Genomic DNA, 16503 nt, shown 5'->3' with positions numbered 1-16503 from the left:
CCCAGCAAAAATAGCTTATGGTTGAACATTGAAATAGTTTACCACCTAAGGCAAGATACAAAGACGCATAGAATCCAAATTTTACTACAATACATTTATTAAATAAATAAATGGTTGCTGCTTAAACTTAAAGGGCATTTCTTATGACTGAGGACCTTGTTTTCTAATACAAAAACAGAAATTGGCCTTTTTACAGACAAAAGCATGTCCTTTTTCAAACCAGAATGGCAGAAACTCATACAAAAACAACAAATGGCATTCCTTTTTAGCTGTGGTCTAATCAGTAGGAGATTTTTTTTAAAAATATAAAAGCAGTATCTATCCCTTCTCATAGTCCAGTCTGCTTCTTTTCTCATCCATCACATTCCCAGCAGTATAAAACAAGTTGTTTTTGCTTATCAAGCAGAGTGCGAATGTGTGTTGCAATAACTACAGAACTTGTAAACAAGTACCTGAAAAGTAGTAAAAGTTTGCCGTATGCCCCAGACTTTAGTCTGCGAGGACAGTGCAGGGCTGACATCACCAAGTAAAGACCCTGTTGTTTTCTTGGATTGAGCAGTTTAGCGAGGAGTGAGCAGGAATGCTTCAAGATGAGTAAATGGAAGAAAACTCCACTCCGGTTTTTGGTGAGGAATTAGCATTTTAGCTAAAATGCAGTTCAAATGCAGGTCAAGCAACCTACTCAGAGACTGAATACAGCCAAGAAGTTTATCAGACTGATAAGAGTTAAGAGCTGGCTACATTCCTGTGTTGCAAAATAGCTAGAAAACAAACAGCACAGGCAAGTTCATTCTTATCCATTTTTTTCAGAATGCAGCTTGAAAGTTCGTGAACCCTTTAGCATGCATTAGCATTGTGGACAGTATTCATACATACAAATAGGACCATACATATTAGGATATCTGCAATATTCCCATTTAATTGGCTCAAAACATCACAGTGGATTTGAAATGAAACGAACAAGATGCACTTCAATTGAAGATGTTCAGCTTTAATCTGGTGGTATGTATCCAAATCAGGTGAATAGTGTAAATAATACAACATTTTGTAATTATGTTTCTCGCTTTTTAAGGACTTGATCATTTTATTCCTAAAAATGACAATGTTGATAACACACAGTGACTTGGATAAGTAACTTCATTCTGACTCCCGGTCTGGAACAAGTAACATGTTAGAACACGCATCATCAGAAAAGTGGTCATATCAGATTAACATGTACTGCACTGGCACTGGTTCTGGTAGATCTTATCAGAGTTTTCTTTTTCTGTTTGGGGCCAGTCAGAGCATTCTTTTTGCAGCATGTTTGTGCGTGTTTTGTTCGATTCCTTCATGGCAGATGAAGTAATAGAGGCATTTGATCCCTTTATTTTTAAAGTTAAAAAGTTAAAGTCCCAATGATCGTCACACACACATCTGGGTGTCTTCTGCATTTAACCCATCCCCGTGTGAATTTGATCCATCCCCTGGGGGAAAGGGGAGCAGTGAGCAGCAGCGGTGCCACGCTCAGGAATCATTTGGTGATCTAACCCCCCAATTCCAACCCTTAATGCTGAGTGCCAAGCAGGGAGGCAATGGGTCCCATTTTCATAGTCTTTGGTATGACCCGGCTGGGGTTTGAACCCACAACCTTCCAGTCTCAGGGCGGACACTATACCACTAGGCCACTGAGAAGGCTTTTTCTTCTTCTATCAGAACTGATGGTTAGGGGTTTTATGTTAAAGATACTGGCTTTTTTAAAGAAAAATATTGAGGGTCAAGTTTTGTATACTCATGAGAAACATCACAGATGAAAGGAACAACGATGTTTCGGTGTGAAGGCAGATCATACACACCCATTTCTCAGTGGTATTCCAGCATACAAAAATACATGCCCACATTCTTGGGCAAGTTGAAACACTTTGGACCAAGTTTCAGACAGTGGGAAATTCAGTCGTCAGTTTATCGTTGCTGTATTTGACATTGTTTTTGCTACTGATTTATGACGAATGAAGATTTTACATGACACAAACTACAGGGTGGTGAAGGTGTTTTCTTCAGTGGTTCCTGCGTGGCTTTCACTCTAGTGGCAGCACAAGATCGGGTTCTTGTGCTCCCCGCGTTTTCTGTGCTTGGCCACTCATAGTAACTTGGTGCCTGTGTCTGTGGGGCTTTCGTAGTTGGGTTGGAATGTGCTAAGCATCTTACTGCTCTCGTTAGAGGTTGAATGCAATTATATATCTGCACGATAAATCGACACCCACTGCAATAACGTCCATCATTTCCACAATTGGTGTGACACCTGCTCTATGCATGGATCTCACGATTAAAAAGTAATTTGATTTTTATTTTTTTTCTTACTAGGCTCAGTTCTGTAAATTTACAGGCATAGGCAATGAACATTTCTGCTCCAGGACAAAATAAAAGGCACATTTCGTTCCTCATTAATTTAATTTTTTTTTCCTAGCCAGTTTTGACAAACCATAAATGAACATGCAGGCCATTACAGGTAAAAAAAATCTGAATTTCTCTGTGATTGGCTGGCTCCTGGGTATCCCGATTCTTGCTCAAATTCATCTACAGCAGACTCCATCTCAACTGTGATTCCAAATAATGCAAAAGAAATGCAGACTATATGATTTTATAAAAGCTCTCATGCTACTTTTTTTTAATTATTTAATCATCTTTGATGTCATTTTACCTGGATTGCATTGATAATTTGGGTTGAAAAATAAACCAGCATGCCCTTTTACAAGATACATATTTTGGTCAAAGTCACCTGGCAGATTGAGACGAGGATTTCTTATTAATATTTTCAAGTTTACCTCAGTTTACTGTTCCGCCCAACCGTACTCCCACGGAGACATGCTCACCAAATGTTTATTCACTTTCTTTGTTATCACACATACCAAAGACGAGAAAATAACCTTTGGTACCTAGATCATTCCTTATTTCATAATTAATCTTGTGTGTGTGTGTGTGTATGTGTGTGTGTGCGTGCGCGCGCGTAAGTGCGTGCATGTGTGTGTGTGCGTGCGTGTGTGTCTATCATCATGTTCGTTCTTCGCTTTCGAAGATGACCATGTGACTTCACAGTGTCTTATGTGTGCAGAGATGGCTGATGAGGCCAATCCCTGCATGGAATGACCGGTTGCAGTGGGGGCAGGTTAGGGTTGAGGGCTGGTTGGGTGGGAGAGAAGAACTGTCTTTTGTTTTGCGAAGCTGTCGTTTCCGTTCCGCTTCATGGATGCGTCGCTTTTCAAAGTCTGCAACGCCGTGCTTGACTGCAGTGCGCCAGTTTGGTCGGTGTTGGGCATTGGCCTCCCAGGTCTCTGGGTCTAGACCGCAGCTTTTGAGACTGGCCTTTAGGGTGTCCTTGTACCGCTTCCGCTGGCCGCCACGAGAGTGCTTGCCAAAGTGTAGTTCGCCGTACAGAAGCCTTTTTGGAAGGCGTTCGTCTAGCATGCGGCAGACACGAATAGCCCATCGCAGCTGGGAGCGCTTGAGGGTGGCATAGATGCTTTCCATCTCTGCCCTGTGGAGGACCTCAGTGTCTGGGATCTTGTCCTGCCATCTGATGTTCAGTAGCTTCCTGAGGCATCTCATGTGGAAGCCATTGAGCTGCTTTGCATGTCGGCTGTAGACGGTCCATGTCTCACAGGCATAGAGCAGGGAGGGGAGGACAACAGCACTGTAGACCTTGAGTTTGGTCTGCAGGCAGAGCCTTCTACGTTCCCAGACAGAGCTGCGGAGTCTGCCCAAGGCTGCACTTCCATGTGCCACCCTGTGCATGATTTCCTCATCTATATTGGCCATACGGGACAGGGTGCTACCTAGGTAGACGAACTTGGTGAGGCCAAAGTCAGAGCATGCTGTGGCAAAGATGTCCATGCTCAGTTGCATTTCCATCTGGCTGGATGCATTGAGTGCGCAGTCGTCCGCAAAGAGGAAGTCGCAGACTGTGGTCATCTGCACTCTTGTTTTAGCCTGTAGTCTCCGTAGGTTGAACAGCTTGCCATCGGTGCGGTAGCGCAGGTCTATTCCCATGTCCCTAAAACGGTATGTGTCTGTCAGCATGGCTGAGAACATCATGCTGAACAGAGTGGGTGCCAGAACACAGCCCTGCTTGAATCCAGTCCAACTCCACATTCCCTGAAGGTTTCAGGTCTTGCAGTTTACTGGCGAGCTTTTCATCCAGGGATTGCTTCACAAAGGTGTTGGCGAGCCTGGAGACATTCAAATGCTTTGGAACCTTGAAGCCTCCTAGGAGGGTGAATCTTGATGTTCAGCTTTGATACCAGGAGCGTGTGGTCAGTCCAGCACTCTGCACCACACACTGCCTTAGTGACCCTGACATCCTGTCTGTCCCTATGCCTGACGATGACATAGCCTCAATTGCGGGGAGTGTGTGTGCGTGTTTGTGTGTGCGTGTGTGTGTGAAGTCATGACTTTAAGTGAGGGTGGGTTGCGCAGTGTCAACCTCACTCTCTCGCCTGAGTCCACTTGTATCCAGTGGAAAGACAGAGTCAAGATGGCTGGAGATGGAGCCGGGTGCACTGGATGGCCTGAATACATTACGAGGTGATGCATCCAGCCCGCAGCGCTCCACAAAGCTTGCTGGTGTCGCCAATCGGCCCGTTGAACCTCTGAGGGTTTCCTCCGCGCTTCCTGCCGAGAGCCAGTCTTTGGTAGCAGTTTAACGTCGTGCTCAGGACGTTGTGCTATACATATGCATGAGCGTGTGGATAGATAGATAGATAGATAGATAGATAGATAGATAGATAGATAGATAGATAGATAGATAGATAGATAGATAGATAGATAGATAGATAGATAGATAGATAGATAGATAGATAGATAGATAGATAGATAGATAGATAGATAGATAGATAGATAGATAGATAGATAGATAGTACTATGAGGTTCCCCACAGCGTTGAAGATGAAGGTCTCCTAGACCTTTCTGACAGCATCCACCTGTTCTGTTCCCAGCATGTTTCTTCTACGTCTGCAGAGGGATCTTGATCTCTTCGAGGTAGGACTTTTTTAATCAGTTTTTTTTTAATATAGGAAACTGAGGATCTTGACTTTAATACTGCCAGTGAGCAAGATGCGACCCGTTCTGGAGTGATTATTCCACTTGTTCATTGTCCCTTGTGAGAGCAGAATATGGCTGACCTCAGGCCCACCATTGATGTAACCAGACCATCAGAGTCCCACGGGACATTTACTTAACTGTGTTAAACTATGTACAAAAGTATCTACCCTAAATGTAGACATTGTGTTTTGTGGGCTGAACAGCTGAATTCCATTAAACCAACAACAAATGAGTTTTAAATGTTTACTTGTTTTTTATTCCGACATGGATATTTGTCTTATTAATATTAAACAACACTATCAAACAAGTTTCGTTTCGTTTCGTTTATTTATTTCAAACATGTGAAAAAAGAATAAGCTTACTGTACACAATAAAAAGACATGACAAAATACATGCATATACATATATACACATACAGACATACCTACATACATACATATACATATATACATATACAAATATACATATACATGTGTATGTTTATACATAACATATATAACATATACATGCACACAAACTACAAGCGTAGCAATAAAGATATAACCGCAAAAGAACCATAAGTCACATTCACATGTCTGAAAAGGAGTAGGAAGAAGTATAATTTATTTAATCCCACCCCCTATTTAATAATCTCTAAATACCCAGCCATAAATCATTTTGCCTCAGTTATTCCAACAAAATACTAAATTACTAAATTATCTCCCACCTGCTGCTCGCTAGACACTTAACATGTACCTACACACTATTAATACATACGTATATTTCACACACAGACACTTAACATACATACATACCTCAAATACAACACAAAAATACCTGAATGGTAGAAATAAACAAAATAAAAACAAAAAAATAAAACCAGCCTGAACAAAACAATGACAAACAGACAAACTAAACCAACAAAGAAACGTAAATCAATAATTACTAAGCACCCCATGATACTCATACACCTCATTTCTGTACCTTGTAAAAACAATTTCTTCTTTATATCTTTTTTTAAACTGATAGATGTTTGAACATTCCCTGAGCGTTTCACCAAAGTATTCCATAACTTAACTCCACATATTGAAATACAGAATGTTTTTCGATGTGTATCGATGAATCGTTACACCCCTATTGTACATGTTTAACTTGTGATTTCCAACTGATCTTATCATCTATTATCACCCCTAAAAATTTAATCTCATTCACTCTTTCAATAATAACCCCATCCATCTTTATCTCTATTTTCAAATTAGTTCTGTGATTACCAAAAAGTATTACTCTTGTTTTGCTTAGGTTTAAGGATAATTTATTGCTGTCCAGCCATACCTTTAATTTGCTTAATTCATTATTTATTAGTGTTGTTAAGGTGTGTAAATCACTACCAGAACAAAAAATATTTGTGTCATCCGCAAACAAAACCATCTTCAAAATATGTGATACCTTGCATATATCATTTATATATAATATAAAAAGTTTAGGGCCCAACACTGACCCCTGAGAGACGCCACAACTAATGTCCAAACACGTTGAACAAGTGTCACCCAACTTCACAAACTGCTTCCTTTTTGTTAAATAGCTCTTGATCAATTCTATGGTTTCCCCCTGATGCCATACCGATGTAATTTATTGAAGAATATTTCATGATTTATTGTGTCAAATGCCTTTTTTAGATCAATGAATATCCCAACTGTATATTGTTTTAGGTCTATTGCGTTAGTAATTTCCTCCACTGAGTCAATTAGTGCCAGTGACGTTGCTCTGTTGGATCTAAATCCATATTGACTTTCAGTGAGTACTTTATATTTATCTATAAATTTGTCCAGTCGGTTATTGAAAAGTTTTTCCAGTATTTTAGAAAATTGTGATAGTAATGATACAGGTATGTAGTTTGTGAAGTGGTGTTTGTCCCCGGTTTTATACAAAGGTATGATTTTTGCTATTTTCGTTTTATCTGGAAATATACCGGTCTGAAAGGATAGGTTACAGATGTATGTTAATGGTTTAGAGATCCCCTCAATCACTCGTTTTACGGCAATCATGTCAATGTCATCACAGTCTTTGGATGTCTTGTTTGTGCATTGGGAAACTATCTTTATGATTTCTTTCTCATCCGCTGCTTTGAGGAACATTGAGCTCAGATTCCTATCTATTAAACTATTACATTGCTCCTCAGTTGTTACTGAATCTGGGATTTGTTTGGCCAGATCAGGTCCCGTATTTACAAAGAATGTATTGAGGTTTTCAGCCACTTCTTCTCAGTATTCCTGATAATAAAATATTTAGGATAATCAATTTTTTTAGAGCCATTTTTTATTACAGTATTCATTATATTCCATATTTCTTTGGTGTTGTTTTTATTATCATTTAATATTTTACTATAGTATTCTTTTCTAGCAGCTCTTTTAATATTAGTTAGTTTATTCTTATATTGTTTATATTTATTTTCTGCCTCTTTAGTTCTTTGTCTTATAAATTCTCTGTAAATTGTATTTTTCTCTTTACAGGCATTTTGTAAGCCCTTTGTGATCCAGGGATGATTTACATACTTTAGTTTCCTATTATTTACTTTTACAGGGCAGTATTTGTCATATAACCTTTTGAAGATTTTTAAGAATTCCTCATATGCACAGTTAATATTATTTTTATTGCATATAATATCCCAATTTTGTGACATTAAACCATTTTTAAATGCGTTTATTGTTTCTTCTGTTTTAATTCTTCTGTATTCCTGTTTTCTGGCCAGTTGGATAATTTTATAGTTGTCATCAAAACCCATAAAAACTGGCAAATGATCACTGATGTCGCTGACTAATAACCCACTTATGGTGTTGTTTAAAATGTAATTTGTGAATATATTATCAATAAGAGTGGCACAGTGAGAAGTTATTCTGGTTGGTCTAGTGATTTTTGGATACAAGTTCATGCTATATATTGTGTTAACAAAGTGTTCGGTCAGTTTGTGCTTGTTTGGATTGAGTAAATCAATGTTGAAGTCTCCAGAGATGAAAATTGTTTTGCAACTGACCTTTGAAAACACCTCCTCCATCCATTCTGTGAACAGTTCAATGCTAGAACCTGGTGTCCGATATATACAGCGAATGATTACATTTTTCTTTCTTTCCTTAAGTATTTCAATTGTTATGCATTCCAATATGTTGTTAACTACCATTGACATATCCCGTATCACCCTGACGTTTAATGTCTTTTCCACATAGATCTGTAAACTGATGAAGATAATCCTTAATGTTTGTAAAGTTGGCATACAGACTCCTACTGTTAATATGTATAATAGACAGTCTGCTATCTGTATTGATTCTATTAAATTCTTCATCAGTATAATAACTGCAGTTATTGTTGATTGAGTTAAAGAAGTTGTTATCCGGGTCTATATCATGTTCCATATCCAGTGAACTGTGGTCAGTGTATTGAAATGATTGGAGTTCCAGTTTGTCGTGTTCACTAATCCTCTGAGTTATGTTACTGTTGTCTTCAGGTGTAGATGCTTGATTTCTTTCGATGTGTGCCATGGTTGTGAGTAGAGTTTACCTTACAGTCCTGCATGATGATCATTGGTATCTATCCAGCTCCTCCATACTCCTTACCATCAGCACTTTTGCTTCCTCCGGTGTTCCATTGAGCTTGATAAATATTTTACAGTTTGTAGTCCAGGTATGTTGAATTTTTTTCTGCTTCCTCAGGTAGCGTGCTTTTTTGGCAATATCAGCGTTGTGCTTGGTTAGGTGCTCATTGATGTAGACGTTGGTTCCTCTCAGCTTACTTCCTTGTTTTAATAGTGCAATCTTGTGTTTTTTGTTGACAAACCGCATGATGACAGCAGGTTTGTCTCCGAGGCTCCTCTTGGGCAGAGGGTGGCAAGCTTCGTTGTTGTCGCAGTCCAGCTGTATCCCCTTGGACTGCAGGAAAGTAGCCACCTGTTGCTCCGTTTGCATGTGCATGCATGTACATTATGTCCATTATGTCTTCACAGGTGTCTACAAATACACGTGTTTACATGTGCATTTGTGCAAGTGACTTAACTTAAGTATCGTATTGGCCCAAATTTAAGATGACCCCGATTATAAGACAACCCCCTTTTTCAAGTCTAAAGTTTGAAAAAAGCCTTCGTCTAGACCAGGGGTCTCAAACTCAACTTACCTAGGGGCCGCTGGAGGTAGAGTCTGGGTGAGGCTGGGCCGCATGAAGTATCCCACAAAAAAAAAGGCTTCAAGTATTCAAAACAAAAAGGTCAACTGAACCAATCTTCTCAATCTTAACAAGTCAGAACATGCAGAACATGAACAGTTCTTCAGAACATAGGCTTCATTTACTTCCTCCTAATCCTTGCTGTCAAAGACTTGGCAGCGCTTCCTCTCACACAGCTGAGCCACATTTGGCTTGAGGGAGGAGGCAACTGAGACCCTCAGTATGGCTTTAAGGCGCTCATCTATAAGTCGGGACCTGAACTTTGACTTATTGAAGTTCATTGTGGAGAAGAGCTTTACACACAGATAGGTGCTGCCAAAAAGGCTCATGTTCCGCTTGAACATCCTGGAAAGCTCAGGGAAGGTGGGGGGGGAGTTTTCTCAAAAATTGTCCAAGCTCCGCTGTTTTTCCACTCACCTCCCTGAACTTGGCTTTGAGGTCAGTATTGCACTTGTTGGATTTTGTCCACAATTTAGGGCAGCCGTGCTTGACTGCAGTGCGCCAGTTTGGTCGGTGTTGGGCATTGGCCTCCCAGGTCTCTGGGTCTAGACCGCAGCTTTTGAGACTGGCCTTTAGGGTGTCCTTGTACCGCTTCCGCTGGCCGCCACGAGAGTGCTTGCCAAAGTGTAGTTCGCCGTACAGAAGCCTTTTTGGAAGGCGTTCGTCTAGCATGCGGCAGACACGAATAGCCCATCGCAGCTGGGAGCGCTTGAGGGTGGCATAGATGCTTTCCATCTCTGCCCTGTGGAGGACCTCAGTGTCTGGGATCTTGTCCTGCCATCTGATGTTCAGTAGCTTCCTGAGGCATCTCATGTGGAAGCCATTGAGCTGCTTTGCATGTCGGCTGTAGACGGTCCATGTCTCACAGGCATAGAGCAGGGAGGGGAGGACAACAGCACTGTAGACCTTGAGTTTGGTCTGCAGGCAGAGCCTTCTACGTTCCCAGACAGAGCTGCGGAGTCTGCCCAAGGCTGCACTTCCATGTGCCACCCTGTGCATGATTTCCTCATCTATATTGGCCATACGGGACAGGGTGCTACCTAGGTAGACGAACTTGGTGAGGCCAAAGTCAGAGCATGCTGTGGCAAAGATGTCCATGCTCAGTTGCATTTCCATCTGGCTGGATGCATTGAGTGCGCAGTCGTCCGCAAAGAGGAAGTCGCAGACTGTGGTCATCTGCACTCTTGTTTTAGCCTGTAGTCTCCGTAGGTTGAACAGCTTGCCATCGGTGCGGTAGCGCAGGTCTATTCCCATGTCCCTAAAACGGTATGTGTCTGTCAGCATGGCTGAGAACATCATGCTGAACAGAGTGGGTGCCAGAACACAGCCCTGCTTGAATCCAGTCCAACTCCACATTCCCTGAAGGTTTCAGGTCTTGCAGTTTACTGGCGAGCTTTTCATCCAGGGATTGCTTCACAAAGGTGTTGGCGAGCCTGGAGACATTCAAATGCTTTGGAACCTTGAAGCCTCCTAGGAGGGTGAATCTTGATGTTCAGCTTTGATACCAGGAGCGTGTGGTCAGTCCAGCACTCTGCACCACACACTGCCTTAGTGACCCTGACATCCTGTCTGTCCCTATGCCTGACGATGACATAGCCTCAATTGCGGGGAGTGTGTGTGCGTGTTTGTGTGTGCGTGTGTGTGTGAAGTCATGACTTTAAGTGAGGGTGGGTTGCGCAGTGTCAACCTCACTCTCTCGCCTGAGTCCACTTGTATCCAGTGGAAAGACAGAGTCAAGATGGCTGGAGATGGAGCCGGGTGCACTGGATGGCCTGAATACATTACGAGGTGATGCATCCAGCCCGCAGCGCTCCACAAAGCTTGCTGGTGTCGCCAATCGGCCCGTTGAACCTCTGAGGGTTTCCTCCGCGCTTCCTGCCGAGAGCCAGTCTTTGGTAGCAGTTTAACGTCGTGCTCAGGACGTTGTGCTATACATATGCATGAGCGTGTGGATAGATAGATAGATAGATAGATAGATAGATAGATAGATAGATAGATAGATAGATAGATAGATAGATAGATAGATAGATAGATAGATAGATAGATAGATAGATAGATAGATAGATAGATAGATAGATAGATAGATAGATAGATAGATAGATAGATAGATAGATAGATAGATAGATAGATAGATAGATAGATAGATAGATAGTACTATGAGGTTCCCCACAGCGTTGAAGATGAAGGTCTCCTAGACCTTTCTGACAGCATCCACCTGTTCTGTTCCCAGCATGTTTCTTCTACGTCTGCAGAGGGATCTTGATCTCTTCGAGGTAGGACTTTTTTAATCAGTTTTTTTTTAATATAGGAAACTGAGGATCTTGACTTTAATACTGCCAGTGAGCAAGATGCGACCCGTTCTGGAGTGATTATTCCACTTGTTCATTGTCCCTTGTGAGAGCAGAATATGGCTGACCTCAGGCCCACCATTGATGTAACCAGACCATCAGAGTCCCACGGGACATTTACTTAACTGTGTTAAACTATGTACAAAAGTATCTACCCTAAATGTAGACATTGTGTTTTGTGGGCTGAACAGCTGAATTCCATTAAACCAACAACAAATGAGTTTTAAATGTTTACTTGTTTTTTATTCCGACATGGATATTTGTCTTATTAATATTAAACAACACTATCAAACAAGTTTCGTTTCGTTTCGTTTATTTATTTCAAACATGTGAAAAAAGAATAAGCTTACTGTACACAATAAAAAGACATGACAAAATACATGCATATACATATATACACATACAGACATACCTACATACATACATATACATATATACATATACAAATATACATATACATGTGTATGTTTATACATAACATATATAACATATACATGCACACAAACTACAAGCGTAGCAATAAAGATATAACCGCAAAAGAACCATAAGTCACATTCACATGTCTGAAAAGGAGTAGGAAGAAGTATAATTTATTTAATCCCACCCCCTATTTAATAATCTCTAAATACCCAGCCATAAATCATTTTGCCTCAGTTATTCCAACAAAATACTAAATTACTAAATTATCTCCCACCTGCTGCTCGCTAGACACTTAACATGTACCTACACACTATTAATACATACGTATATTTCACACACAGACACTTAACATACATACATACCTCAAATACAACACAAAAATACCTGAATGGTAGAAATAAACAAAATAAAAACAAAAAAATAAAACCAGCCTGAACAAAACAATGACAAACAGACAAACTAAACCAACAAAGAAACGTAAATCAATAATTACTAAGCACCCCATGATACTCATACACCTCATTTCTGTACCTTGTAAAAACAATTTCTTCTTTATATCTTTTTTTAAACTGATAGATGTTTGAACATTCCCTGAGCGTTTCACCAAAGTATTCCATAACTTAACTCCACATATTGAAATACAGAATGTTTTTCGATGTGTATCGATGAATCGTTACACCCCTATTGTACATGTTTAACTTGTGATTTCCAACTGATCTTATCATCTATTATCACCCCTAAAAATTTAATCTCATTCACTCTTTCAATAATAACCCCATCCATCTTTATCTCTATTTTCAAATTAGTTCTGTGATTACCAAAAAGTATTACTCTTGTTTTGCTTAGGTTTAAGGATAATTTATTGCTGTCCAGCCATACCTTTAATTTGCTTAATTCATTATTTATTAGTGTTGTTAAGGTGTGTAAATCACTACCAGAACAAAAAATATTTGTGTCATCCGCAAACAAAACCATCTTCAAAATATGTGATACCTTGCATATATCATTTATATATAATATAAAAAGTTTAGGGCCCAACACTGACCCCTGAGAGACGCCACAACTAATGTCCAAACACGTTGAACAAGTGTCACCCAACTTCACAAACTGCTTCCTTTTTGTTAAATAGCTCTTGATCAATTCTATGGTTTCCCCCTGATGCCATACCGATGTAATTTATTGAAGAATATTTCATGATTTATTGTGTCAAATGCCTTTTTTAGATCAATGAATATCCCAACTGTATATTGTTTTAGGTCTATTGCGTTAGTAATTTCCTCCACTGAGTCAATTAGTGCCAGTGACGTTGCTCTGTTGGATCTAAATCCATATTGACTTTCAGTGAGTACTTTATATTTATCTATAAATTTGTCCAGTCGGTTATTGAAAAGTTTTTCCAGTATTTTAGAAAATTGTGATAGTAATGATACAGGTATGTAGTTTGTGAAGTGGTGTTTGTCCCCGGTTTTATACAAAGGTATGATTTTTGCTATTTTCGTTTTATCTGGAAATATACCGGTCTGAAAGGATAGGTTACAGATGTATGTTAATGGTTTAGAGATCCCCTCAATCACTCGTTTTACGGCAATCATGTCAATGTCATCACAGTCTTTGGATGTCTTGTTTGTGCATTGGGAAACTATCTTTATGATTTCTTTCTCATCCGCTGCTTTGAGGAACATTGAGCTCAGATTCCTATCTATTAAACTATTACATTGCTCCTCAGTTGTTACTGAATCTGGGATTTGTTTGGCCAGATCAGGTCCCGTATTTACAAAGAATGTATTGAGGTTTTCAGCCACTTCTTCTCAGTATTCCTGATAATAAAATATTTAGGATAATCAATTTTTTTAGAGCCATTTTTTATTACAGTATTCATTATATTCCATATTTCTTTGGTGTTGTTTTTATTATCATTTAATATTTTACTATAGTATTCTTTTCTAGCAGCTCTTTTAATATTAGTTAGTTTATTCTTATATTGTTTATATTTATTTTCTGCCTCTTTAGTTCTTTGTCTTATAAATTCTCTGTAAATTGTATTTTTCTCTTTACAGGCATTTTGTAAGCCCTTTGTGATCCAGGGATGATTTACATACTTTAGTTTCCTATTATTTACTTTTACAGGGCAGTATTTGTCATATAACCTTTTGAAGATTTTTAAGAATTCCTCATATGCACAGTTAATATTATTTTTATTGCATATAATATCCCAATTTTGTGACATTAAACCATTTTTAAATGCGTTTATTGTTTCTTCTGTTTTAATTCTTCTGTATTCCTGTTTTCTGGCCAGTTGGATAATTTTATAGTTGTCATCAAAACCCATAAAAACTGGCAAATGATCACTGATGTCGCTGACTAATAACCCACTTATGGTGTTGTTTAAAATGTAATTTGTGAATATATTATCAATAAGAGTGGCACAGTGAGAAGTTATTCTGGTTGGTCTAGTGATTTTTGGATACAAGTTCATGCTATATATTGTGTTAACAAAGTGTTCGGTCAGTTTGTGCTTGTTTGGATTGAGTAAATCAATGTTGAAGTCTCCAGAGATGAAAATTGTTTTGCAACTGACCTTTGAAAACACCTCCTCCATCCATTCTGTGAACAGTTCAATGCTAGAACCTGGTGTCCGATATATACAGCGAATGATTACATTTTTCTTTCTTTCCTTAAGTATTTCAATTGTTATGCATTCCAATATGTTGTTAACTACCATTGACATATCCCGTATCACCCTGACGTTTAATGTCTTTTCCACATAGATCTGTAAACTGATGAAGATAATCCTTAATGTTTGTAAAGTTGGCATACAGACTCCTACTGTTAATATGTATAATAGACAGTCTGCTATCTGTATTGATTCTATTAAATTCTTCATCAGTATAATAACTGCAGTTATTGTTGATTGAGTTAAAGAAGTTGTTATCCGGGTCTATATCATGTTCCATATCCAGTGAACTGTGGTCAGTGTATTGAAATGATTGGAGTTCCAGTTTGTCGTGTTCACTAATCCTCTGAGTTATGTTACTGTTGTCTTCAGGTGTAGATGCTTGATTTCTTTCGATGTGTGCCATGGTTGTGAGTAGAGTTTACCTTACAGTCCTGCATGATGATCATTGGTATCTATCCAGCTCCTCCATACTCCTTACCATCAGCACTTTTGCTTCCTCCGGTGTTCCATTGAGCTTGATAAATATTTTACAGTTTGTAGTCCAGGTATGTTGAATTTTTTTCTGCTTCCTCAGGTAGCGTGCTTTTTTGGCAATATCAGCGTTGTGCTTGGTTAGGTGCTCATTGATGTAGACGTTGGTTCCTCTCAGCTTACTTCCTTGTTTTAATAGTGCAATCTTGTGTTTTTTGTTGACAAACCGCATGATGACAGCAGGTTTGTCTCCGAGGCTCCTCTTGGGCAGAGGGTGGCAAGCTTCGTTGTTGTCGCAGTCCAGCTGTATCCCCTTGGACTGCAGGAAAGTAGCCACCTGTTGCTCCGTTTGCATGTGCATGCATGTACATTATGTCCATTATGTCTTCACAGGTGTCTACAAATACACGTGTTTACATGTGCATTTGTGCAAGTGACTTAACTTAAGTATCGTATTGGCCCAAATTTAAGATGACCCCGATTATAAGACAACCCCCTTTTTCAAGTCTAAAGTTTGAAAAAAGCCTTCGTCTAGACCAGGGGTCTCAAACTCAACTTACCTAGGGGCCGCTGGAGGTAGAGTCTGGGTGAGGCTGGGCCGCATGAAGTATCCCACAAAAAAAAAGGCTTCAAGTATTCAAAACAAAAAGGTCAACTGAACCAATCTTCTCAATCTTAACAAGTCAGAACATGCAGAACATGAACAGTTCTTCAGAACATAGGCTTCATTTACTTCCTCCTAATCCTTGCTGTCAAAGACTTGGCAGCGCTTCCTCTCACACAGCTGAGCCACATTTGGCTTGAGGGAGGAGGCAACTGAGACCCTCAGTATGGCTTTAAGGCGCTCATCTATAAGTCGGGACCTGAACTTTGACTTATTGAAGTTCATTGTGGAGAAGAGCTTTACACACAGATAGGTGCTGCCAAAAAGGCTCATGTTCCGCTTGAACATCCTGGAAAGCTCAGGGAAGGTGGGGGGGGAGTTTTCTCAAAAATTGTCCAAGCTCCGCTGTTTTTCCACTCACCTCCCTGAACTTGGCTTTGAGGTCAGTATTGCACTTGTTGGATTTTGTCCACAATTTAGGGCGCGCGCTATCTGCGCCTCACGGCAAAAGCCATTGCCAATCACCTGTTACCCAATTTACTCACTGCGTGCTTGTTTGATTTCTTCAGATTTAGGAAAATGCTAAGACACTGAAGCAGAAATTAGACTTACACAGGTTGGTTGAGTTCAATCACAATTCTTGTTAAGAAAGCTCTGTTTTCAGAAAAGTACAATACACCGCTGGGCCCTTCAAGAGCAGAAAGTCTCCATTCAGAAAAAGC

General features: G+C 39.7%; 1 protein-coding gene across 2 annotated transcripts; it reads right to left on the bottom strand.

The window, feature by feature from the left end:
- Window positions 1–970: 970 nt before the first annotated feature.
- Window positions 971–16260, bottom strand: LOC133147086 (uncharacterized). 2 transcript variants are annotated; one of them, XR_009711504.1, is made up of 2 exons: window positions 9214–16260; window positions 971–8972 (listed from the first exon to the last, which is right to left on the bottom strand). XR_009711504.1 is itself a non-coding variant. In XM_061271185.1 (2 exons), the coding sequence occupies exon 2, from the start codon at window positions 14911–14913 to the stop codon at window positions 13801–13803; it is 1113 nt and encodes a 370-aa protein (XP_061127169.1). In that variant the 5' UTR covers window positions 14914–15496; window positions 15738–16260; the 3' UTR covers window positions 971–13800. The 2 variants fall into 2 exon arrangements, 1 of the variants encoding a protein (XP_061127169.1); XM_061271185.1 differs by having other exon boundaries at window positions 971–15496; window positions 15738–16260.
- Window positions 16261–16503: the final 243 nt, after the last annotated feature.

Source organism: Syngnathus typhle, unplaced genomic scaffold, assembly GCF_033458585.1.
Source record: "Syngnathus typhle isolate RoL2023-S1 ecotype Sweden unplaced genomic scaffold, RoL_Styp_1.0 HiC_scaffold_28, whole genome shotgun sequence".
NCBI lineage: Eukaryota > Metazoa > Chordata > Actinopteri > Syngnathiformes > Syngnathidae > Syngnathus > Syngnathus typhle.
This window is presented reverse-complemented; position numbering and strand designations above follow the sequence as displayed.